This window comes from Cataglyphis hispanica, chromosome 11, assembly GCF_021464435.1.
Source record: "Cataglyphis hispanica isolate Lineage 1 chromosome 11, ULB_Chis1_1.0, whole genome shotgun sequence".
Taxonomy (NCBI): domain Eukaryota; kingdom Metazoa; phylum Arthropoda; class Insecta; order Hymenoptera; family Formicidae; genus Cataglyphis; species Cataglyphis hispanica.
The window spans coordinates 2865095-2892110 of NC_065964.1; the positions used below are offsets into that span (position 1 = coordinate 2865095).

General features: G+C 34.3%; 1 protein-coding gene across 3 annotated transcripts in view; it reads left to right on the forward strand.

The window, feature by feature from the left end:
- The window catches only part of LOC126852715 (neural-cadherin-like), a 140399-nt gene that overhangs the window by 2427 nt on the left and 110956 nt on the right, over positions 1-27016 (forward strand). The window contains exons 2-5 of one of the 3 annotated variants that reach the window (XM_050597780.1): positions 695-885; positions 15898-16087; positions 16487-16669; positions 19919-20108. In XM_050597780.1, coding sequence (XP_050453737.1) covers positions 695-885; positions 15898-16087; positions 16487-16669; positions 19919-20108 — 754 coding nt within the window. Of the gene's footprint in view, positions 1-694; positions 886-2031; positions 2663-2930; positions 3008-15897; positions 16088-16486; positions 16670-19918; positions 20109-27016 lie in introns of those variants that run through there. The other 2 variants (XM_050597781.1, XM_050597782.1) reach the window with 2 other exon arrangements.

A 27016-nucleotide genomic window follows, 5' to 3' on the forward strand; every position in this document is an offset into this window, starting at 1 on the left:
ATTCGATATTATTACTGCTTTCTTAACCAACAGAAGTCGGCGATGTAGTATCGTCATCATTATTATCACCATCATCATCATCATCATCATCATTATTCAGCATCATCATCATCATCATCATCATCATGCTACGTCACTGTGTGTTGCAATTACTCATGAAACTACTCACGAAATGTTCACCTCACGGCATGTTTGAGTTCATTGCAGTTTAAATATCTCCTGTTATCATAAGCGATGCACTTCCATTATTTAATTGAAGACAAATCATTAGGAAGGTTATTTAAATTCTCATCCGTTAGGAAGATGGCGAATCAATCACCGAAATAACATGCAACGGAATCCATCGAGATACCTACGAGACTGCACGGCCCTTTCTCTCCGTTTTTTTTTTTCTTTCTTTCTGTCTATCTTTTTCTCTATCTTGTTTGTCTTTCTCTCTTCTTCTTCTTCCGTTTCAATCTCGCTCGCGGATAAAAAGCAGAAAGACCATCGAGTACTTTCTCGTGTGGACGCGCTCGACGCCGAGTGACGCCTTAGCTCTTACCAAGTAAACTCCAACGGAAAAGACGAAAATGAGAAAAAGAAAAAAAGAAAAAAAAAGTAAAAAAAAGTGACGGAAAAAAAATCTCAAAAACCGCCAACTACCCGAAAAAAAAGTGTTCTGTAAGTTGACGGCCCAATGTTTTGCCACTAGCGTGACAGCTATCGCCTGCGAGTACGGGCCTCCGACAGAGGGATGCCAGTCTTGTCCGCAGACGTGGACGTTGAGTTAGACGTCGTAGACAGAAACAATAAACCACCTGTGTGGGATGCGAATGTATACGGCCCCATTCACATCAAAGAAAATGTCACAGTGGGTACTATAGTGACGTCGGTGAAAGCCAGGTTTGTATGCCACGACATGACCGAGACAAGACACGTGACATGCCGTGCCGTGCCATGTAGTGCTGTCCCTCCCTTCCGGTCACTGGTTGATCGCTGTTTTTGATTTAATTGTCTTTCCTCTCTTTTTTTTTTTTTGTTTCGTTGTATTCCCTTTTTCCGTTTCCATCTGAATTCAATTACTCGCGTATTCTATTTGCCTCACCCGTTCCCTTCGATTTTCGTTCCCTTTAACCGTTTGAATTTACTTTACGAGTTCTCGCTAAGTTCTCTTTTCGCCTTAATCTACGTTATTCCTTCTGTTTACCTCCTTCCATTTCGTTTCTCTTTTTGTCCCCGTCACGCGACATCTATGATCTCTATTTCGTTACTGTCTTTTGTACATTTAATTCTCTTGTCAAACACAGACCCAAGATACACACACACACAAACATCATTTTTCTTTTTCTCTTTCTTTCTGGTTGCGGAAGCACTTATGGTTAAGCGCGGCGCGGTAAATCGCTAATTGGCGGACACTCCTTCTCCTATTACTACAACAACTTCTATTACTATTACTACTACCACTATCTCTTCCTAACATATATTGTAGCGAGCCGCGGCGATCGCTCTTCGACGATATTTGGAGGCAGCGAGTGTTCGATCGGGCAGTAATCATTCGGAAATAATCGAGCTTCTCGATTTTCAAATGGAGTAAGCGAAATCTGTACGTAAATTAATCTAAGACAAGATTCAATCAAACTTACATATTCTTTTCTGAGAAGATCTTATAAATTTATTGTCATTATATCGAGGCGTTAAAAAAATTTTCGATTATAATCAGACAACTCACTCCATTTGAGGATTGACCAGGCTCTCGCTATTTCGGCAAAGAGAAGAGCGACAGAAGGAACCGTGCGTCTTCAAAGACTCGGCAGACACAGCGATCGCCGCGCAAATCGTAGCAGATAAAACGCAATAATTATCATAATTATGCGAACGCGGGGAAGGCAAAGCGGGATTTCCTACTGGCGCCTCTCTCTCTCTCTCTCTCTCTCTCTCTCTCTCTTTCTCTAGCGTGCTAATATAAATTGTATACATGTAATTAGGCGAGGATGTAGCGAGAGAGATCCTGGTGCGCGCCCTTTTGCGTTATTCATTGGGCAGAATGCAGGTTGCGGGAGCGTCGTCGATCGTCCCATGCAGAGCTCATTCAACCTCCGGCCTGTTCTGCACTAATTATACGCACATCTCGCATTTGTGCGAGTCTCTCGTTGTGTAACCTTTGTATAGTCGAACGAGTCGAATTGGGCACGATGGGGGTGTGCGTGCGCGTAATAATGCGCGCGAGCAAAAGGTTCCAGGCGAAGATCGAGATCGCCAAACTGGGGGAGATGGCAAGGAAGAAAAACACACATCCACCTCCTCTTTTCGTCTTCTCCTCTCAAAGAGAGGTGAGGAGACGATCGTCGGAAAAGAGCGACGAGTGATGATGACCACCAACGAACGTTAATCCCCCCTTTCTGCCACGAGCCTTTCTTGGCGCCTTGACACTAACACCGTTGTTTTTTTGTTCCCGTTTGTTTATATATACACGCGGTCTGGCCGCATAGCGCGAGACGTACAAGCTGGAGGCGATGGCGAAAGACAGGGGCTACCCACCCTTGTCGCGAACGGTGGAGGTACAGATTGACGTTGTGGACCGTGCGAATAATCCGCCCGTATGGGACTACGTAGTGTACGGCCCGATCTACATTAAAGAGAACATGGCCGTCGGGGCTAAAGTTGTGTCTATTAAAGCCAGGTCTGTCACACTGTCAATGCTCCGTGCGGCTCTCTGCACGAACCCGCCCTGCACGCAATCTCGTGGCAGTATTGTTCTTGTGCACGTTAATTGATATTGTGTACGAATCCACATTATACACGCATTACCACACATACACACACAAGCATATATATATATATATATATATATATACCACTACTCGCTCGCTCGCTCGCATACATCAGTAGAGATACACTTGCGTACACATATAGGGAGATTAAATCGTCAGAAACCTAATCAGATCGTCGAATATATGTGGGAGGAGGACAGGGCACGTGAAGGATACCGGAGATTCTTCGCAGATATTAGAGCGATGATTGAAACGTGAGTTTGAAAATATCGATTGCATACGATAATGTAAAGATAATTAAAATAACCATAGTATTTTTTTAAGAGTAATAGAGATAAAAAAAATAATGAATAGCTTCTTTCGTATAAATGGAAGCTAATTAATTTCATATCGATTATCTCCATCGCAGTATCAATTAATTAAAATATTTCATTATATTAAATATCATTAAATTCGTTTATAAATTCCAATTCTTTTTTTACAAAAATTCACGTAAGAACCATTGCCTCATCGCGAAGATATAAATGCGTCTCGCATTTGAACAAAAATTCACACGCACACACACACACACATTTTTAGACACGGTATATCCTCTTTTCTGCGATGTCAATAGCTATTTGTGATCGATACCGGCCTCGTTAGCGCTTCATTTTTTTCGACTTAGCGTGCGGCAAATAGCACGGTTGTATATCGGTTCCACCGAGCCGATTACGTTCTCGAAACGTTTTGCTGTATCTCGACGCGAAGATACGAAAGCATTTTCATTCTCTCGCTGTTGAGCTTTAGTCGATTCCGCGGCTTTCGAGATTTAATTCCCTTCCGTCAAGGTAACAAGAAGGCGCCTCTTTACGTGTACACGTAAATTGAATAAACAGCGCGACCGCCGTTCATTCACGAGAGATCGTGACTCGTAATTCGCAAGAAATTTTATAAGAATCCTGACTAGAATCCGAGGTAGAGCCATGTCGAGTATCCGTCTAGGAGGACGCGGGTATTTATCACTAGAGTGCAATTTTCCGAACAAAGCGTGAGTTCTATTGTTGCATTGATAATCGACACAGATATAGCCACGCTTCTACCATTATTGCGTTAAATATTAATTGTCCGTCCTGCCCATTGTTGCCTAAGAATTATCATTAATTCGTGGAAATTTGAAGAACGAATGGGGAAATTTAATTTAATTTTAATTTGATTCGTATTGTCAAGATGTCGTGTAATGATTTAAAGTTGATTAGCAATTAATTACAATCAAAGATACGTATTAGTTTAAACAGCGAGTTACATTTCAAGTATTGCGATTTTTTAAATATATACAGTTTAAATAACATTTTTATCACCTCACAAAGATTGAAAAAAATATCCTCTGCCACGCTTTATATTCTAACTTTTCGAACAAAGATATAACTTTAAGAAAAACATATTGTAAGGAACAAAGGATGCGGAAAAAAATAGAGCTGACCGATGCAAACTCGAGCATACTGAAAGCCGCGTCGAAAAAAAAAAGAAAAAAAAAAAAACGTTAGTAATGGGTAGTTTGCGCTTGACGTATCGCTTTTAACGGGTAGTCTCGCGGAGACACACGGACTTCCGGCGAAAACAAATTGGCTAATTACATACGTACACGATGCACGAGAAGTGCCAGATGCCACCGTCATGCGCTGTCGCCACAAGATGGTATGTGCATTTTATTGTAATTTCAGTACATTCCGATAAATTCTCTGTGTGTCACGCCACGCAAATATTCCGGTGGCTTATCTATTCTGAAAACGTGGCAATTTAAATTTTCACGAATAATTTAACAGAGAAATTAACAAACTGTGTAGCTTGTTTCGAATTTTTGGAAAAGCAGCGAATACGCAGTAAAATTATATTTTTCGTATCTTTATAATTTTTTAATATCTATTTTTTTCTTTTCCCTTTTCGTGTAACAATCAAATATTATTATGTATAGTTTGATTTCTTAATTATTAATAATTTCAATGAAATATTTTAAAATATTGTAATTATTAATTATTATTAATTATTAATAATTTTAATACAATATTTTGAAATATTATAATTATTAATTATTAATTATTTTAATACAATATTTTAAAATATTGTAATTATTAATTATTATTAATTATTAATAATTTTAATACAATATTTTGAAATATTATAATTATTAATTATTTTAATACAATATTTTAAAATAATTGTAATTATTAATTATTATTAATTATTAATTATTTTAATACAATATTTTAAAATATTATAATATTTAATAATATTTAAATATTATAATATTTAAAAATATATTAAAATGATTAATTATTTTAATATTTTCAAATATTGTATTAAAATGATTAATAATTAAGAAATAATAAAATATTCCTAAGAGATGTCTATTATATTAACAATAAACAGACGTAATTTCTCAGTCTGAATGTGCAATAAATATTATTACTTACAGTTTAAACATCAGGCTTCGCTAATTTAAGCAAAATTCAGACAAATTTTCTAGGTGACACGAATTCTACCGAACCGTTAGTGACATTTCAGAAGGATTAATTCCGATGAGTTTACTCGTTAGGACACCGGTTTAATGGCAGCCGGAAAGGGATGCAGCAAAACGTTTCATTATTCGGTGTTAGTTTGCCATTTTCCGCCAACTTTCCTCATCAACGTCGCGCCACGCGCGCAAGTCTCGATGTCATCGGACACACGCGCACATATATCCACACCCACACACACACACCCACACACACTTTGATATCATCCGCTGATAATCACTTCTCTCGTCGGGAATTCGCGGCCCAGCAAGAAACGCATTAACATCAACATTGTTAAGCCGCTACGTTAACGAGCAATAGGTATTTTAAGTCACGTGTTTGTTTCTGCGCTGCGATTCTATAGCGAAATATATACTACAAGTCATTGCCATCTGATTTTTACCATTTGACGAATTCTCGCGACGGATTTAGATGCAGAACTATCTCTCTATCTATCTACCTATCTATCTTTTCATACATTTGTTGTGTGTGCCGTAAACATATTTTTGGGCATGTTTTATAAGAATAGATTGCTTCCCCCTGAAACTATATATATATCTTTATATATACATATATCGTTCATTTGATCAATCATTGTCTCTCGTTTCTTTTTTTTTTTTTTTTTTTTTTCCTCATGATTTATACTTACTCGTGCGTGTCTTCTTCTTTGTTTTTTGAGTTTACTTCGTTTCTTCGCACCGGATTGGCTTTTTTCAAAATTATTTACTTTGATCTCGTTTTTTCGTTGCTGTATGCGTTCTGAGTCAATCAAGTAGTTGTGATCGCGAATGCGATCGAGCAAATTATAATTTCCCAATTTGCCTGTCTTGGCAAGTCGCAAACGAGCGTCACTCGAGTATGTCACATGTACATACATATTTCGTTTTTTCAACACTCACGTTTGTTTGTTATCAGTTTTAAAATCACTACGAATTCACAATCTTGGTTCGTCGCCAGGACACGCATACTCATCCAATCATCGACATACGTTCCATGAATGCCGTAATTAATTTTTGGGCATGTTTCGTCAGTTGCTTATCTTGCGTTAGGTTACGACGTGTGCAATCACGTTCTTCTGTTCTTTTTCCCTCCTCCGTTTTGATTTTTCTTTTTCCCCTTTTTCTTCGAGAGCGTAGTGTGTTCTCGTAGTGTCATTTTGTCGGCGACAACCTTTTTTTGTGCTCGACAGCAAGTTGAGCATCGATTTAGATTGTTGAGTTGATGATAGTTAGAGCATATTTTTAATTGCTGGAATCACCGTCTCGTATTACGTCGGGCAGTATATACTGTAGTGTGATTTATATATTTTTTTATCTCTCCAATTAAAATTGAATGAGCAAAAGCATTTGCTGATTGACCGGCGCCGCTACGAGCTGATCGAAACGCTCACGTGTATCGACTGGGGCGAGGATTTCTTTCTCTTTGTCCCTTTCTTTCACATGGAAAGGAAAGAGAGGGATATTATGGATTCACGAGACTCGAAATGAAAACGATTCTGGCGAGTGAGCTGACAGCCGAGATTAAACTTTCGCAGTACGATTTTATTGTCATAAAAAAAAAATTCTTTGAAAATAAATAATCAAATATCGAATTTGTATGCTTGCGTTAATGAAAGAAAGATCGCTTTGTACGACGTGAACAAGTTTTTCGATAAAATCGTATTGGAATTGATTAACGATACGCTCACGCGTACACTCATAATCACGCAGACACGCATAAACAGACACACACATTTGCATCGTCACCGCGCACCAAGGGTTGAGGAGCGGTTATGCACCGAGTGGGGATAAAAAGATACTACGTTCTCTCTCTAAACTTTGTCCTTTCTACTAATAACTTTTGACCACACGCGCCGCTCTTGTGCGACAATCTTACCTGTACAAGCTCGCTTCTTGTCCACATACTTAACGTAGTTGTACGCGTACCTCACACGTACGTGCGCACATTCACATACTCACACGCAAATCATCGGACTATGGGTCACGCTTATGAGCTGTACTATACTATTCCTGTTCCTACTAACCAGCGTCACGCGCGCGTATAAACTACTCGAGGCGAAAACGCAATATCGTCTGTCAGACGTTGTCCACGTGTAACGAGCAATTAAAATCGCCGTACACAAGCCGCCATTTGTCACGGGCACGGGTCGCGCTATTATTCTGACAGTAATGCAAAAATTCTCCGAAATTAACATTAGGCCTTGATAACACCGCTAATGAGCAATCGGAATTAATCAACCCACGTTGGCGTAGTTTATTTCGCGTGCTCCAAACATGATTAATAAACGTCGAATTAAATTTTGCGGAGAAAAAAATTGAGACATTATTCAAACGATCGATCGATACTACAAGACTCCGAATTTTTAGATGAGCTGACATTTAGCTAACATTTATGTAATTTTGCAAAAAGATTAATATAAGGGTAAATTAATGATTTTTAAAGCAAAAAGGAAAACTATTTTTTTTTTTATTCATTTACAGTTCAATTTCAAGGAATAAATTTTTTTCATAAGAAATTTGTTTAATAGTACCATATGTGAAGATTACAAGAGAAAATTGGATAAATAAGAATCGAAAATAATTTCGGAAAAACCATTCGGGCGATTCGAATATCTGGACTCGTGAATGTTTATATATGTCAATATAAATTTTACAAGTACGAAATATTTATTTAGAAGATATTTTTATATTTATCAATGTTTACTCCCTCAAAAATTTTTTCTACATATATTAATCAACGCTATGTTTTAAAAATTGATTGTCTTTAAATAAATAACATTATTTTTTTTCAATTTAGATTGAAAAAAATTAATTATGGTTAGCGCTAATCTTGATTAGCACACACAATCAAAAATCGGAAAAATTAACACACGCATTATCTGGTCATGTACAAGTTATAATTAAATTGATTTATTTCCCAAAGATGATAAACATAATGACAGCATTATTAGAATCTTTTGTATGATGGCTTGAAATTTTATCGAGTTGCATTGTCATATCCCAGGACATTAATCGCGTGTTTCAAAGCAGCTTCGATATTTTGTAGATATTAATCCACACTTTATATTCTGCATTTTAAACAAATTTAAAATGAATGTTGCAGGAGATAGCCTCGATATTGCAAAAATTGTATTTTTTTGAGCAATATAATTTCGTTACGGAATATTTAATATAATCGTTCGGTCTGATAATGCATACTGTTATTTATTTAATATGATACATATAGTGTCTCAGAGTCTCTTTTTCTTTCCTTTTAATGATAAATTCGTTGACAATACTGCAGTCGATTTTATCTTGCAGGAAATTTAACTGAGCTATCATCTCTCTATCTAGTGTTTTTTAAAAATATTTATTTTAAATATTTTGTAAAATAAAATATATATAAAATAATGAAATTTTTAATTAAATACGTAATTAAATAAGGATGTCTCAAAATTGATTAAAACATAAGATACATTATAATGATAAATTTACATCAACATAATTGTCATCTAAAATAATTACGCGATAAAAACTTGATTTGCTGATAAAAAGAAATAAAAGGAGATAAATAAAATAATTGCAGCAAAAAAAATCATAAGTATCTTTTGCTATTTTATAATCGTGCTTGTTAAACTGAACATTCACGTTCGCTGAAAATATATATTTTGGAATTCAATATTGATCAAACTGTCGGGTCGAATATGAAAACGCGATGCGCACATCGCATACCACTCAAATGCCATTTTTTTCATATTCCGTTAAAATGCGACAAAGTATCCTTTGCGATTTTTAATGGCTGAAAACGTTCGTGTGTCAATATTACTGTCCATTCGTTCAATATATCGCGTTATTCCTCGTCACCGCTACCAATAGCGTAGCTTTCAATGACCTCGGGGATTTTTGCACGGCAAACGTGAAAAAGCGTAAAAAATGCATCGCGCTATATGGATGGTGATAGTAAATAAATTACTCATAGTACTTACGTCTTTGATATCTATTTTATCACTTGCAGATCCGGGGAATGTTGTGAATGTGTTGGATAAATGTATGAATAGGTTTGTTTAATATTTTAAAAGAATTTTTTTTACCAAAATAAGTCGATTAATTTACAATTTTTTGGTCTTTGATATATCTTTAAGACTTACTTGGACATGATAAAATTATATTTAAATATTAAAACAATATTTTATATAAATATTATATTTAAATATTAAAACAATATTTTATATAATTGTTCTTCTTAATGTTCCGCAATAAATTAAAAATTTCAATATTATAAACTATCTTTTAACAGACAACGTAAAAATGTTCAAATAAATGTGATTCATGAATTAAAATTCCGCTTGTTGGTTGTTACTCTCAGAACGGAATAGATAGTATCACACGGATTTTATGTTAGACCGGAAAAATATGGTTGATAAAAGAAAAAAAAAAGAAAAAAAAAAAAGATACTATCGGGATTAAACATAAAATACGTCGTGCCATGCCAGTTTTGTCGTCTCTAGTAAAAAGATGCCAACATTTTTCACGGAAAATCCTTCCATCCGTACATAAAAGTGCCATTTGCCGCAATTCAGAGATACTCTCGCCTATTTAAATAAAATTGCTCGTAAAACGTATTCGCAGGAATATTTCTGCTATATTTTTCAAACAAAAATCTTTTTGCGTTTTAATGTAATTTCTAGTAAATCCGAATGTAATTTCGTTTCGGATCGCGCGTTCGGGGAAGAAACGTATCGTTTCCGGGACGAACGTGATTTAAGATCTCCAGAGACTCCAAGTTTTAAGGATATCCCCGGGAAATGATATTTTAATGCTGGAACTCGCTTTTCCATTTGAAATTAAGCGAAGGGGACAGGAGAGATAGTGCACGTCTCTCGCAATATCTTGGCTCGAGCAAACTTAACATGGGTATGTTCAAAATGTAACACGACGCGATTTAAATGATTGAGCTCCTGGCGGAACACGAGCACTTAACAGATCTTTGCGTATTCACAAACGAGCCCGTTTCGCTAACGGCGCTACCTAGAAGAGCGGGTGTCTCAAGATTGAATCTTTTAAAGATCTCGTTAAGCGCGATATGCAATGGCTGAGATGTTTGCTTTATTTAACTTCCGAAATTTATATTTGCGCGACGAATGTTTAATTTAATTTTTGTGGGTTTGCTTTATCAACATAAAATTTTATATGTGTAGAAGTTATATATCGTGTTTAAATATATCGGAGAGAGATATTTTGAAATTGAATACGCAAATGGCAAACGTAAAGTCGCCATATTAATCGCATTAATATTATTGCACAATTATTAAATCGCGTATATTACGGTTTTGAAAAACAGATGCTCGAAATTGTGTTATAAAAAAACTTACCGAGATTCTGACTTCAAGATATCGGCCGCGGAGAAGATATTGAACAGCACAGCGTAATCTGCGAATAAGACAAACTATTTATTAATAACAAAATATATTATTAACATATTTTAACTAGAATTATATATTTATTAATAATATGCAACAGAAATTAATAGCAATTTTTTGTTTTGTTCGCATTTATATAAGATTTTTTTTACTTTGTAGTATCTTTTAGTATCATATTCGCAATATTCTTCCTGCAAGAAGTAATGATTTTGTAGTTGATATTTATATTGGCACTTTAATATCGTCCATGATTTGTAGTAAAAGAGCCAGTCTGAGAGTTAACTTTGTCTTTTATAGGCAGCCATTATATAACACACTCAATATACAAAGTGTGGATTACATTCAAGAAGTGCAAAATTTATTTTTGTAAACATCATAATAGAAATATATGTTCTACCCATTTGGAAATTAATCTTTCTTAACATAATCTTAAAGAAAAATTTATTTAACATAAAAATTTAATAATTTTTAGGAATAAAATTATTTTAGAACATAAAAAGACTACAAAGTTCAGTATTTTAATTAATTTTGAATAAATGTTATCTTAATTTAATTTGCAAATATCGTGACATTGAAGATTGAAGATTAAACAGTTTCGATAAACAAAATCGTTTCTAAAATAAAAATTTTCGCTATGTCTCGAAAAGTCTCGAAAAACTCGTTTAAGAATTTATTTATTTTTTATTTGTCGGCATCTCGCGTTTTTCTTCCTCTTAAAATATCTCGTATAATTGTAATTTTAAAAATAGATCATTTTATGAATTTAGAATTAATGCTTTTCGTAAGAAACATCTGTAAGTTATTAAAATGTGATATATAAATATCTAAAGATACAGTTAAATTTCATAAAAATAAATAAAATAATAAAATAATATAATAATTCCAATTAAATAAATAAACATAAATTTTGATCAGAATCGGTTATTAAAATTATGGTCGACGGTTTCGGAATATCGTACGTCAATACCGTGCCCGTATTAGAATTGACAAATGGCGCTGTCAATTTCGGTCACGTGTCCTTTGAACCAGGGAGAGATCCCTCTCAGGAGAATCCTTCCGTATCAGTGGACATTTCGTGGACGTCTAACGGATGACACGACGGCAGTGTACACGCGGTGCGTGGTTCATACTCGCGAAACAAGGAAACGCACGCACCACACGCACATTACACACACACACACACACTCACACACACACATATATATATATATATATATATATATATATATATATACATGCGCAAATACACACATAAACGCGCGCGTGCATAGACGACAAACAATCGAACACGTAATAATTGAGCATGTAATACAGTCATGCATTGCGTTCGATCAATGAGATGAGTTCAAACACATGCAAATAATTTAATCAGACTGTTATGGATTTATTAAGAAGGAAGGATTAATTCAAAGAAATTCGTGTGAAAACAATCTCTAATTTATACTTCAAACAAATTAATTTATTCGTTTTCTTCAAACTTTGAAAGGATCCGATCTTTCTAGGAAGTTAATTAAAAAATTTTGGCACAAAATATCTTAGCAAAAGATGAACGAGATTATAAGAAATTAATATTCTGTTCTATTAATATTCTTAATTTGATTAAATAATTTTAACATCAAAAAATATATAATTTGAAAATGTTTACATTTATTAACAAGACTTTTAATTGTAATATATCTTATTAAAAGTTCAGAAATATTTAGAAAATTCAAGAATGTATGCGATTACATTGAATTTTGATTTCAAAAATTAGAAATTAATAACATTAATTATACATAAATCCAATATAACATTATATATTATTAAATTCTAATTCATTCTATTTAATGTAACCATTAATGCAGGCTGCTTCTGCGTTTTCGAAAAGATAATTTAATTTATTCAAATAAAATTAGAGATAATGCGCAATTGAAATAATTAATTTCAAGCGAAACACTCCGCAAATCGCAAATTAGTGAATAAAGACTAATTGCACTCAATGAATTCTGCGAAACTTTTATTGATCCAAAGCGCGATAATTGCTTGAGTGAGATTTTCAAGACAGAAATTTACTTTTGCATCTTTAATCCGATACTTAATTACGAGATTAATTAAAGTTTCATGTTATAGAAATAATTTTAATAATTTATCAAATTTGCAAATAACAGAATATTTCAAAATATTTACACGTTGTGTGTGCTAATTGACTCTGTTAATTAATGATTCGTTTTATACAAAATAATCCACCGGAAGTTTATTTCATTATTTAAAGAATATTCAAGTGTACGTATGTGTGTTTGTATATGTAATCCTATTCAAGTAAATAATAATATTTGCATTTATATAATGATAATTTATTTAAATAGAAACTTTAATTTATCTATATTTCTTCCAATATATATATTTATATAATACATACTAATATATTAATTGATTTATTTTTTTCTACAATATGTCTTTCAACTAATTTTTAAAGAATTTTTTTTCTACAATATTTTATAATATCTCTTCCTGATTTCATTACTAACATATTTCCCAGTTATCGCAAATTGGACTAGCAAATATATTTTAGGAAAAAAAAGTAAAATAATAATGTGACTTTTTCCAGATAATAACGCTAATGTCTTATTCCAACGGACCATTTTCCGAAGACTTTTCTTATATCTTTTTCCAACGGAATATCGGATTTAACATTCTAAACTTACTAGTAATAGAACTGCCATGGCATTTAAATTGCTAAAAAGAACTTTGCGAATTTTACGAGTGAACTACTTGCATTATCGACCTACACATTTAAATGACAGCCCATTTTCTTTTATCAATTTGCATTATCAATTTGAACGCCTTATGTCACGGCATAATTTAATGTTTCGTTTAATACTAGATACATAAATATTAAAAATATTAAATTTAAAACAATTTGCAAATTTATCATCTGTTTCAACTCCAAAAAGCTAAAGTGTTTCCTTTTTTTTTTGATAAAATATATAGATATATAAGCATTTTTTTTTAATAAATTCTAATAATTAAATTACAAGCAATTTAAATTCTAATAAGATTCTAATAAAATTCGCCTAGCTAAACTTGGAATAAAATTATCGTATATCGAGACATGTGACATTGCATAAACATTAATAAATAATGAAGACGTTAACAAATAACAGTCTGATCAACTAATCATTCAATCACAAAGCTCAACTCTGCGCTCGAACAATACTCGCGCGTTCTAACATGGCACATACAATGGAAACGTAACACTTTTGCTATTGAATTAACAACGAGTAGACAGAGTCGAGGATATTAATTAGCTCGCGTGAGCAAACGGGACGAATGTAGCTAGAGTAGCAGATATATACCTTTTGACTGCGTCAACTAGGATCACGGCCGCTCTTCGGCAGGAGCCATCGCTCCGTGTGTGTGTTTGTGTGTTATATAATACGCGCATATATATATTAGACGTATACGATTTTATATATGTACACGCGCAGATGTGTGTTAATTAAGCGCACCGAATAGAGAAACGGAAGGGGGAAAAAAAAAGGAACGCGGGCGACGAACGGGGAAGCGTAATACGCGTTAGGTAAAGATCTCACTTCACTGATCGCTACGCATCCTAATCGGTATAATTTTAATACGCGTATCAACTTTTCATACGCATGGCAAAATATATGTCAAGTATTAATCACGAGGTGGAAATTAATGTTGCGCGTCTGTAAAGGAAAACGGTGTTATGGAGAAACGAGTTGATTCATATTGCGAGCAGTAGTTTTCGATAAATTCAGTTTGAGATTTCATGTTGCTGGCCCAATTGTACATAAATCATTTTTTCTTTTTTTTTTCTCTTTTATTTCGCGGATTAACTCATTTTTACATAACGCTGCTCGGAGATTCGTGATCGCCGAAATTATACCGGTTTCGAGCGAAGATATAATCACGCAGACGCGTTCGATGTGTAGAGGTCAGTGACATTTTGTTGTTGTCAAGTACTACGAAACCGTCGTTTTACTTTATTATTAGATATATTGACACACCCTAGCGAAAGAGTCTCTTTTTTCCATAATGACGAGCAGGCGTTTAAAAAAATAGAAAAAAAAGAATCCCATTTTTGTACTTGCCTCTCTCTCTCTCTCTCTCTCTCTCTCTCTCTCTCTCTCTCTCTCTCTCTCTCTCTCTGTGTACGTACACGCTCGCGCGTATATGAAGCGTATACGATACATCGCATGATATCTTTTATTTCGATTTATTTTCTCTCTCGTTATATTGGCAATAACAATTAATAATAGTTTTATAATATACATATATATACAGGATGCCCTGAAATATATCCGCTGTTCTCTTTGTCTATATATTCTTAGATAAACTAACGCAATAAGATATATTTTTATCTTTGCGCGATAAATATTTGATTGATAATAACTGAACAGTTGAATCAATGTTAAAATAAATTTGAAGTTAATACAACTCGGAAAAAAGCGGAATAATACGTATAATGATAGCTCAAAAATGTTGAAAAAAATATGTATTTGTTATTTATATTAATTTATTATAGAATACATGTGTATATTTGCGAATAATATTTATTGTTTAAAAATTAAATATTTCAAGTTGAAATAAATAATATAATTCGATGCATTTACATTCCTGAGCATATCAAAATAGTTATTTAATCTTTGGCTAGAAAAATGTTAAATGAAATTTTTTCATTTATTGATACAGACTTGCATTTCAGTATTTAAATATAATTATATTCTCTAAAATGGTAAATAATAAATGCAATCTTTAGAAAAATAAAACTAAATATTTTTCTATTTAAACATACATGTGATCTGAATACAGATGACAATATCGGCAAAAGGGATCACGTTTAGCCGCGGGGCACTCCTGTATATTCGTATCTTGAAACTGGCACAACCAATATCGTTTCATGAAAAGGGCAGGTCAAACGTTACATAACGTTACATACCGAGTATGTAACAATTGTCCTTCGATTGCCGAGTCACGTAAAGGATATCAGTTGTTCCATCTTCAAAATATCGATATGTATATATCGACTCCCTTTGTTTCTCTCTCTCTCTCTCTCTCTCCTTCTCTTTTTCTCTTTCTCTTCTATCTTAGGAAATTTCCGTTCTCGTTTCTGTTTTTCCGTTTTCCGTTTCCGTTTCGTTAAGCCGTTCACGGCGCTCCCGGGCAGCCAGCGGCGCGCCTTTGTAATACGTGCCTTTGTGTGTGTCGACAGCTCTGGAATCGACAATAATCCGACGGTCTTTTACCACTTAATGCCCGGTTCCACGGCTCAGACGAACAAGTTTCATACGTTTTACCTTCAGCAACGCCCTGACCAATCGTCAACTTGGGCTGACATTAAGGTCAACCACCCGCTGGACTATGAGAGCATAAAAGAATACAATCTCACCATACGAGTGGAGGTATGGACCCTTTTTCTTTCGTATTTCTTCATTTAAAAAATTAATTCTCGCGCAATTTAATTTTTTTATAAAAAAAAAAGAATAAATAAATAAAAATACATTTCATTTTGCGACGCCAGTGAATCGTCGCAATCTAACTATTGATAATAATAATTTTCTGCAGTATTAGCATAATTACAGTTTGCTGCGTCGATAATAAATTTGCTTTCTATGCATTTAAGCTCAAATATAGATTAATCGCGTATAAATCACTAATCTGAGAGAGAGAAGCTCAAAGTGAATGTATAATATATTCACAAATATTTTCTCGTAACGTAAATATAAAAGCGAAGAATGTCAGCATCGAGAAGTACACAGTGTGTGAGATTTTGTAATGGCAAATCAATTTTATTGCTTCAGAATAATGGAGCTCAGCAGCTCGCTTCCGAAGCGACCGTGTACATCATGCTGGAGGATGTTAACGACGAGATACCGCTGTTCACCGAACGAGAACAGGAAACCGTACTTGAGGGTGAACCGGTGGGCAGCAAAGTCACCCAGGTGAACGCGATCGACAAGGATGGGACATTCCCCAATAATCAGGTAAATCGATATCAAGCGTTATTGCAGAGTGAAATCCGGGATCGACGTATCCCGGGGGACACGTAGCGATAGCAATCAATTAATTGCGATACTAGACAATTATTTACAAGACAATGCGCAAACACGACGCAGATACTACGCCGTCGATTCTTCGTTCTTGCATCTCTTTTCGATGCCTTTTAACCGTGAGAAAATATAAAAATAATATAATAATTATTTTAATAAATATTATGATTTATATTAAAAAATAATATTTTCCAATATATGGCTCGACTTTCCTAGATATATTAAAAATTAAAACATTTCATTGTGTGGTAACATGTGTAGCATATTAATTGTTTTAACAAACAAATATTATCATATATGCACTGATTTTTGGTTATTTTAAAATTCAGATGAGAATAAGTGCGAGAATAAAATATTTTAATATTCTGTCGTCTAAAATTAATTTTGTCAATATTTTTAACTTGAAATATTACAATAAAATTTATTAAAGCAGTAGAAAGATATTTTGTACACTTCGTGCATTCGTAAAATAATATTAGAGCGGGAGATATTGAGAAAATTATTTCAATTATAATGAGAAAAATAGCCGAGGAAAACGCATGAACGCAGGTCTTTCCATTTCTTTATCGTTCAGATCCGATTTCGAGTGGATCAATTGCCGGGGGATTGCATCGGGACTGCACAAAAGAACAAAAGAGCACACTCGTATCGCGCTATACCCGGGCACTTGAACGGGACTTACGGCAGTTCGTCGAAGTCCTGATTGAGGGTGAGAGCCGGGAAGAACAGTCGGGAATTGGGGAATACTGGAGGAGGGGGAGGGGAGGGGTGCTTTAGACTGTAACTTAGATCGTCGCGTCGAAACTTTAACTGATTTCATGCGCAGCGAAATCGGTACTCCCGCTGTTAAACGGGAACGTTATAAACTCCCGGAGTAACGGAGTAACACAATTCCGACGATCGTGTTTGAGTGGCGTGGAATTTATCACGTACGGGCGCATTATAATGGATACAGGCGTTAACGACACCAGGATATATACCATCGATGCCAATATTTAATCGCATGATTATCATTCGTTTTACGCTCGAAACCAGGTTGCTACGCTACGAAACGCATTCTATAACGTAGGGATAGTTATGATTATGTACACATAATATTACACGCTGATTATAAATTGTTGGCGTTCCGAGGGGAAGAAGCATGATATCGGAGATATCATAGGTGATGATTTGAGCTTAAGTTAGATTTTCTTTTCGGCTTGAAAATTCAATAGAGACTTACATTGTTATTTTCAAGTTTTTATAATAATCTATTTAATTTTTTTTTTTTTAAGTTCAACACGCTTGCGATCGAAAATGATTTTATCGTGTAAAATCAGGAAAAAAATTTGATTGCTGATTAGTGATATTTTCAGAAATAATTTATTTAATTTCAAAAAGAAATTTGATGATTTACTGTGAGTCTTTTTAATGTTTTTAGAAAATTGACGTTAAATACTGTATACACACACACAAAGCATTATATGTATTATATTTCACGAAGCATTTATATACATAACCCCTTCAAGAGAAGCGGAAAAATGAAAAAAAAAATACTGTTAAGGTGAGAAAAATCTCGTATGCACTTTACTGCTGCAGTAAACTTTTATCCCTTTTATGTTAAACAAAAATAAGACTATTCTTGAACAAACAACTTCGTGAAAATGGCGTACACATAAGTGTTGGGGGAAAAAAAAAAAAAAAATGTATTTCCTCCGCAGTAAACGAAAGCGTAACATTCGTGAAGCATCGCGGAATTTCCACTGGAAATTTGCCGATTAGGTAACTTGGGAGATACGCGCGCGACTGTAAATCTCTCGCAGAAAAGCGCGCGAAACACCTTCGCGCGCACGAGATCTGTCAAATGTATGCACATTCCATTTGCACGCGCGAACATAGGACGGAAATGCGCGCAATCTCGAAGACAAAAGGAACACGACGAAAATGGTCGACACCGATTCGACATGTAGTCGAGCGTTGTAATCACATTACCGTAAACTCGATATCGCCTTTTCTTTATTCGCCTTCTTTCTTTGCCCATTCTTCCTTGCATGCGCACCGTTATTGACAATTGCTGGGGAAAAGAAATATTTTGCGACAATAAAAAAGACGAAAACTGCAAAACTCAATAATAAATAAGGAAGAAAATTAAATTCGTAATCTTTATAATTTTGTTTCAATATTAAAGGTTTATAAATGTATTAAAACAAACATATGAAAATTGATAATTATTAATTTAGTCAAAAATTTAATGATAGATTTGAATATATTTAGATATTAATGATAGATTTCAATAAAAATGTATCATATAATAAATTTTTGATTCTTATCGAAAAGGCTATATAATAAGAATATTTTATTAATGACGACTTAATCGAATTTTTGTCCATTGTTTTCGTTATCTTTCTTAATTGGAGATTTAAAAGAAAAATAAAACAACTCGAAAGAGAGGATAATTAATTTATCATTGTATGGCTTTTTCTTTGAACTGCAATAACACCGTTTGCTATTTTATTAAAACGAAATTCGAATGCACCAAGTGAACAATCCTAGAACTAGTCGAAGCAAAATCTTCTCTTGCGAAATATTCATTCAAATTTTCTTGCGCTTCACGATAACCACTTCAGGAAAGTTCCGCACTCTCGGCATCATCACGCCGACTCAGAGCTGGGCATTTTTATGCGTTTCGCGTGCTTTATACATGTGCATGCACTTTAATATGAAACAGGAAGTTTTCGTGAATAAAGGTGAAGTAAGTCGGATTGTAAAAAAGATCATGTACGCCCAGGATGTAGTTCACGACGACTGAACCATATCTTGGATGATATAAAGCGGCGAATATATCTTCAAAACTTTCACGATAAATGTTATAAATAAAAGTTAAACTTCATATATGTATTATATTGCAAATTATAATTATTACAATTACGGAGGAAAACAGTATAATATAAAAAAATTAAATTCAATGGAAAATATAATATCGTATTATGATTTGAAAAATCTTTGTCGTATTTTATACCAAAATTCCAAGTAAATAGAGGAATCTCGATAATTTATAGCCGTGCTACCAAGATGATTAAGTTAGGAAAGAAATGTAATTTTTGTTCTCCAACAAAATTCCGTACAATCCTTTGTTACTTATTTTTGTACGCGGAGATACGGCAGGTGAAGTCGATAAACTTTACACGTGCTGTTTATCTATAGGTCACATATTACGTGGTGGAGAGCGACAGGAACGAGGGCAAGGATTACTTCGAGATCAACAGGGAGACCGGCGAGATCTTCACAAAAGTAATGTTCGATCGCGAAAAGCAGGGCGCATACGCCCTCGAGGTGGAGGCCAGAGATGGAGCACCATCCGCGCGACCCAACGGCAACGGTCATCCTAATTCAGGTAGGTGATACGAAAAATTTTATCTAAAAGCCATCGGCCGTTGCGCGTACCATAAAATGTGCATCGCTCCGCCCGTGTGCGCGTGGACACGTGCTATAAATATTCCGGTAAATAATAGATCGCAACGCTAATGTATTTATATTCAGGTTCAGGGCCGGCTCTCTCGCTCTCTCTCTCTCTCTCTCTCTCTCTCTCTCTTTGAGAGCATGTCAACCATGCGAGATTACCGTGTAAAATGGTACTGCAAGGGAAAAAGCTCGTTGACGTTATAAATTCGCATTCAAAGGCGTGACATTATACAACATTATACAATATTGTATAGTGGATATCATAGAGAATTTTTTTTTATAGAGAATCTTATATTAAAGGTCATGCAAATTTTGATCACAGTCATGTTTTACATATGCCGTATCATTTCGAAATATTTATTTATGAAAAAAATGTGAAATTTTTTTGGAATGCAAGGAAAGATTAATTGTCAGCTGGAAAAGATTAATTACCGAAGAGAGATTGAAAGAATCATGTTTTCGAATCGTGACTGAAATGGCTGAAACATAGAAGGGACAACACATATTGTGCTTCGCGCGTTTTATAAATTCGAGTAAATAATGGGTTGTGTGGAAGAATAATATTTATATTCATGCGGAGTGCGTGCAGACTATACAAAATTACGGTATAAAATTCGGATAAAATGTTTGCTTATCGCTCGCCGGCAGCAAGAAAAAAGCCCCCCCCCCCCGTATAGCCTGGAATTTTGTAAATTAACGCGAAAAAGTTTGAAAAATATAAAATGTATTAATTGCGTGTTTATATTTTCTACTTTATTATCGTACATATTTTTCGCTCCTCTTAACAAATAAATTCCTTTAATACAACCTCGTTGTTTCGCAATGTTTCGAAATTTCTTATATTATTTTCACGAAAATGAGTGCTTCGGATACGAGCGCAAATTTCTGCGTTTTACAAAAGAATTATCGATTCGCAGTGACAATCGAATTATCGGTGAATTTAATATTATCCGGGAATGTGCGAGCGCGTCGTCCCCGGGGAAATTTGTGTAAGCACCCTTAGCCAAAACGAAGATTCTTTGAGATTTTTTTCACAGCGTGTGATTTGCATTATCGCACTTTTATGGTGTGAAGTTCCATGTATTAATGTGATTACGGTGTCCAAGCGAGTGTGCGAGTCTTGCATTAGTTGATTGCATGACTGTGCGACTTTTAACAGAAGGAGAATCGATTGGAATTCTTAAACTGATCTTACACAATGTGTTTAAAACAATTATGGATAATGCAACTGTAGGGCAAGTTAATAGTTGCTTACAAACTCATTAATATAAGTAGTTAATATAGATGAATTATCGATAAAAATTGTCTACACGAATGAAAAAAAATATTGAGCAACAATGTTAATTATGATTGCGTAACATAATTAATTAATATATTACTACAATCATAATTTTTTTCTATTAAATTTAAACCAATTAATAAGATAAAGGATTAATCAGAAAGACTGTGGAAATTGTCTGAAGCGATTTACAAATCACTTTGAATTAATCTATTGCCATTGTATTAGAAAATCCACGATGAATGTGCGATCCGATTATTAGTTTAATTGCGCGAAGCGTTAATCTGTGATTGTTTATAGATAATTAATTATAGAACGTTTTGTTTCACGTCTCTCAATATCTTCTTCGTTAGTTGAGAAGTCTTTATTTAATAGCCTTGCATACGTAACCGAAAATAATGCAGATATCGCCACCGTTACTCAATCTAATTAATGCCATGTTTAATAGGAGATTGATTCATTATTTTCTCGTATAATTAAGAGGATGAAGAAAAGGAAAATTTTCTAAGTGCTTCTTTATTTAAATAAGAATAAAAATATTTGACATTTAAACACACATTAAAAGCGATTAGAAATTTTCTCGTATTATATACTTTATTATATCTTTACCGATAAATATTTAAATTTTTTTCCTCTGTGATGAAGTTTTTGATAAATTCCTTTTTCCGAAATAAAAGCATAGTCAAAGTTATTCCTTCCTTAAACTTTGAATCGTCGAATTTATCGATCGACATTGACATCGTGCTCGTACAGTTGGATTCCGTTTTTGCATATCGACTCGTATTAAATACACATGTGATGTTAATTAACGTTCTAATGCGCTAAGTCGCTCCGGGCACAATGCGCATTTCCGCTAATTAAAAGCTGGATCCAAGAACAGATAATTAGTCCTTAACGTCGTTATGTTCAGTGTTGCGCGCCGCATTGAATCGCATTAATGTTGCATTATAATGCACGCACCACATAGTGGCGCGCACTATATCGGGTAAATAAGATTGATTCGCATTCGATATTCGTCCCCTTTCACCCATTAGTTGCCGAGGAAATCACGTTCGCGAAGATGTACGGCGGTCTGAGGAAGGTATGCGAGATTAGATGTTTCTTATGAAGATCCTGTGAGAATGTCTACGAGGATGTAATTCCTTTATTTTACAGACTTCGGCTCGGGTTCTCCTGAAATTATCGAGAGAGCTCGGTCGCCTTTCCTTGTCTCTTTTGAAAGCTTAACTTATGAGAAAGCGGCTTTATAACATGAATATGTTCCTCGCCGGTGGCTATATTTTCAGTAAAAGCTGTACAGAAATTGTTTTAATATTTAATCAATGTTTAGAGTTCTTTTTCGAAGGAGAGAGCGAAAAGGAAAGAGAAAGATTAATATATGAATATATAAATATGTAAATATCCAAACAAGCAACAAAAATGCAATAAAATAGTAAAAATGCAATTATAGTATTTTATTAAGTAAAAATAAAAATAAAATATTATTTATTAAATAATTTCTCGAATCAAAAACAGCTGGACTTTTTAAATAATTCTATATTAATAATGGTAAAATATTGATAAGTGTTTGCTTGTTTTAAATAAGCATGTAAATACTTAACAATATAAAACGTAATAAATTTTGATTCAATTGTCACATATTTGAGATAAAATTTATAAACGTGATACTTTATATACCATTTTATTTGCAAAATGATTTAAAAGCATCAGTTAAAATGTTACCAATTTCGACAGGAATTTAATTCGTTTCATCACTTTCAGTAACATTCGAAAATGCATTTCAAAATAAATTTATACACGATACTCAACATGCCATAAAAAAATATACATGGTGAATTTATAGCCGGCGTATCCGTTATCACGATATTACGCCTAGCTTTGCATAGAGAGGATTAAACACAGACGTAGATATAAAAAGAAAAATCTGTTTTGAGACTCTCGAGCTTTCACCCTTCGTTGAAAGCATATTTCGATTTGCCTCTCGCATCGCTCTTTAAGATTTTTATAAGCATCTGTTGCGGAAAAGTTGCGAACTTTATTGGTTTTTCCTTGGCGGAAAGTCGAAGTACGGAAGTACGCGCACGTAAGTCGGGATCTCTGTGCTTCAAAACGCAATCCCATTTCTAATAAATTCATGATTGATTCGATGCGGTACGCCGGCAGCAGCATCGATTCGATCTTTTACGATTATGTGACCGCAATGAGCGATTTCGCATAGTCAGACGAAGCAGAAGATTGTGACTTCTCGGCTGGAACTCAGTATTAGAATTTAATCTGGCATTATTGAAATGTGTTCTCTTATGAAATTTAAAAGTTTAACAATACTAGCATCTCGAAAAGAATATAAGACTGTGTCATAGCGTTTTTTCATTGACGGAAACTGATAGGATAGATATCTAATTTTCAGAAATTATTTCTTTTACCTTTATATATGAAAATTTAACATTTAAAAAGGATAGTCTTCTATCTTTTTTCAAACTCACCTCTTCTGTTTTGATATTTAAAGAGAGAATTGTTTTATAATTCTTATCTCTACACATTTAAATATATATATATATATATTCTTTTTTTTAATTGATCAACACACATGTCCGCAATTAATTTTAATAAAAATATTAATGCAGTTTGTAAATAAGAATATTAGGAGTATAATATTATTTCTTGTATCATATTATTTTTTTTACGTTTATTGTATATTATATTGTCTATTATGATATCATATCAGAATAAAATTTTTCTGCAACTCCGGAAATCCGACTATATCGTCGCAGAGTATATCTTGTACCTTTTACCTCCAACTTCCATTTCGACTTCGAGAGAAAATTGTTGACTTCGCGGTTGTCGTTTAGATGTGATCGAAAATCGTAAACATCGTATGTAAGCCCTTTCTTTCCGATGGTAGCATACGCTATGTATTTTACACGGTGTGGCGATGTATATAACATGAAAACTCAAAAGTATTTGTATATTTCTACGAATAAGAGAAATACGTTACGTACAAGAAGTTTCTATAAAGAAACTTTTCTATTGTTTTTCACCAATTTTTCTGTATTATTACATATTCAAAGTTACATGAATTTGGCAAAAAAAAAAAATCGTTTAAGAAATTCAGACACGATTCCTCAATCGTAAAGTTAACTTATGCCATTTGTATGATGTTGAGATTGTAGTTGAAAATTAATACGAAGGATCGCATTAACGTCGATTTAAGTATAGCAAAGTGCATCCATATTGCCGCGTAAACGAAAGAATTTAATGGGAAGCGTTAAATCGCAATTATGCAAAGCTGCATTACGCCGTCGGATGTTAAAGGGAAAACGGAACGTATAGCCGTGAATTTCCGAGCACGACTCTTGGCGCAAGTAGTTCGACTTTAAGCTAACGGATTATATTAGTCCAGCCTGCCTCTCGGCGCGCGTGTAAAAACCTACAAGAGAAACATTAACATGGAAAAGATAGGGAAATGCATTTCGCGCACGTAACGCCTGGAGAAACGGCTAATTTCAGTGATTTTAGCATTCACGTGTGCGAAGATTAAATCGCTAATACGATTTTTACAAGCATCATTAAATTCTCAAACGTTATAAGTTGTCGATTTAAATTTTTCTATATTAGAGAAGATTCCGAGAACGTCGATATAAGAGTATTTTTACTGTAATAGTAGCAAAAAATTGTCAAAATTTAAAAAAAGAGGCGTATTTCTTATATTTATATTGTTTGAAAAATCCAATAAATAAATCCGAATTATGAAACAATTAAAATAATTAAAATAACATAGTTTTTAACGTTTTCGTAAAAGAAAATATTTGTAATTAATATTTTTCTTAATTTATGACAAAAATTTTTGATCGTCAATACCCCGTAAATTAACTAAAAATTTTTCAAAATTTTTATTTCAGTCCTTATTATGATCCTTGTCAAATTTATTAATAAGTGCAATACGCGATTTTCCATAAAAAACAATACTAACTTTAAACTTAAATAATTTCCAAACCGTTATGAGAATTGTGCTCAGTTTTTGCATAGATACTTGGAAGGACAGTTTACGAAATTTTCAATCCTTTGTCAATATTTCGACAGATGACACATGTATCATTAAAATTCATTTTTCCCTTCGTCACGATTTTTATGGGAAAATTTAATATTTCGCGCTACAATTCGCATTTATCCGAAGCTATGTATGTGCATGTAAATTCGTTAAGCAAATAATAAGTTTAACGCGAGTATCGTAGCATTTCCTCTGCGCGAACATTTATTTCGGTCACGCGAGAACGATCCGCGATTTGACAAACGACGTTAAATTCGAGTTTACCCAAAACAATGTAATAACATCGCATTGCGAGCGATCGCAGTTATTTCTTTGTGTGAATTTCAAATTGCAAGCGCGATATGTTGTAACAGGCAGTGGCGAGTGTTAAATTACAAGTATGCTAAACCGAAACGGCAACTTCGTGGCGTTTTCGGGAACGTGCATATTATACCACCGGGTATATGCTCGTTAACAATACGGCGCGTAATTAACAATACAGCCAAAATCATTGATAAGATTCGTCGGTGATCTCTGCCGTGAACAAACGACCACTTGTTCCACATACGTACAAATGTAAATGTCATCTGTAATTAATCGCGTAGCGCCGCGAACGATAATTAACGGCAAAGTAGATAGGCTACAAAGCTCAGAAATCAATGCATTCGACGCAAGACACAGTCGATACGCGTTGAGAATCTCTCTCTTTTGCGTCGAAACAATGATGCTTAAGCTTGTAAACAATCTGCGAATGTCACAAATTACATTCTCTTTTCGTCCTTAAAATATGTGTTCCTTGTACAAAGTATCCTATAGAAAAGTTTAATGACAAAAATAGATTTACAGTAGTTATTACGTCATAAATATTCAACGTTAAAAATTAGCCTTTTATGAGCCAAGTTGAGAAGGGAACTTTTTTATAACAAAATTTCGTTTTTCTCTTAACTCTTTATATTGTTGTTATCCACAATATATATGTATACTCGGTGTTGAGAAATTTATCAGTAAAATGGCGGTTGCAAAATAATAATGTCCACTCCATGACACATTAGAGAAAGAAAGTTCTGCACGGCGGATGTAACGAAATGAGAAGACGCCGCAGCTTCCGTCAAAGCTTCAATCTGCTCTTCTAGCTCTGATGAACATCCAAAGATATTCACGAGACGGCGAGATTGTTTTCCACAGAAATAAGAAACGTGCCGCACGGAGATGTCTTCTGATCTTCGTTCGCTTTTACGGTGATTATTTTTGTTGTCTTTTTGTGAGCTGCTAACAAACAAGCGTCTGGTATTTTTCCTCCTCCGCTTTTAAGTGGCTTTGACGGGGCCAACTCGCAAAGCAGAAAAACTGATAGCGTTTCACGCCCGTTGCATCCGCGGTCAGCTTTCTTGGACGGCGTTCCTTGGTTTGGGGGTTAAAGAGTCTCCGCTGCATGCCCGGTATATGCATACACCTCTCGTCCGAGTGCATCGCAACTTTAGCCACACCACTCTGTGTGTTTTTCTTCGAATGCACGCTTCAAACGCTAAATTGC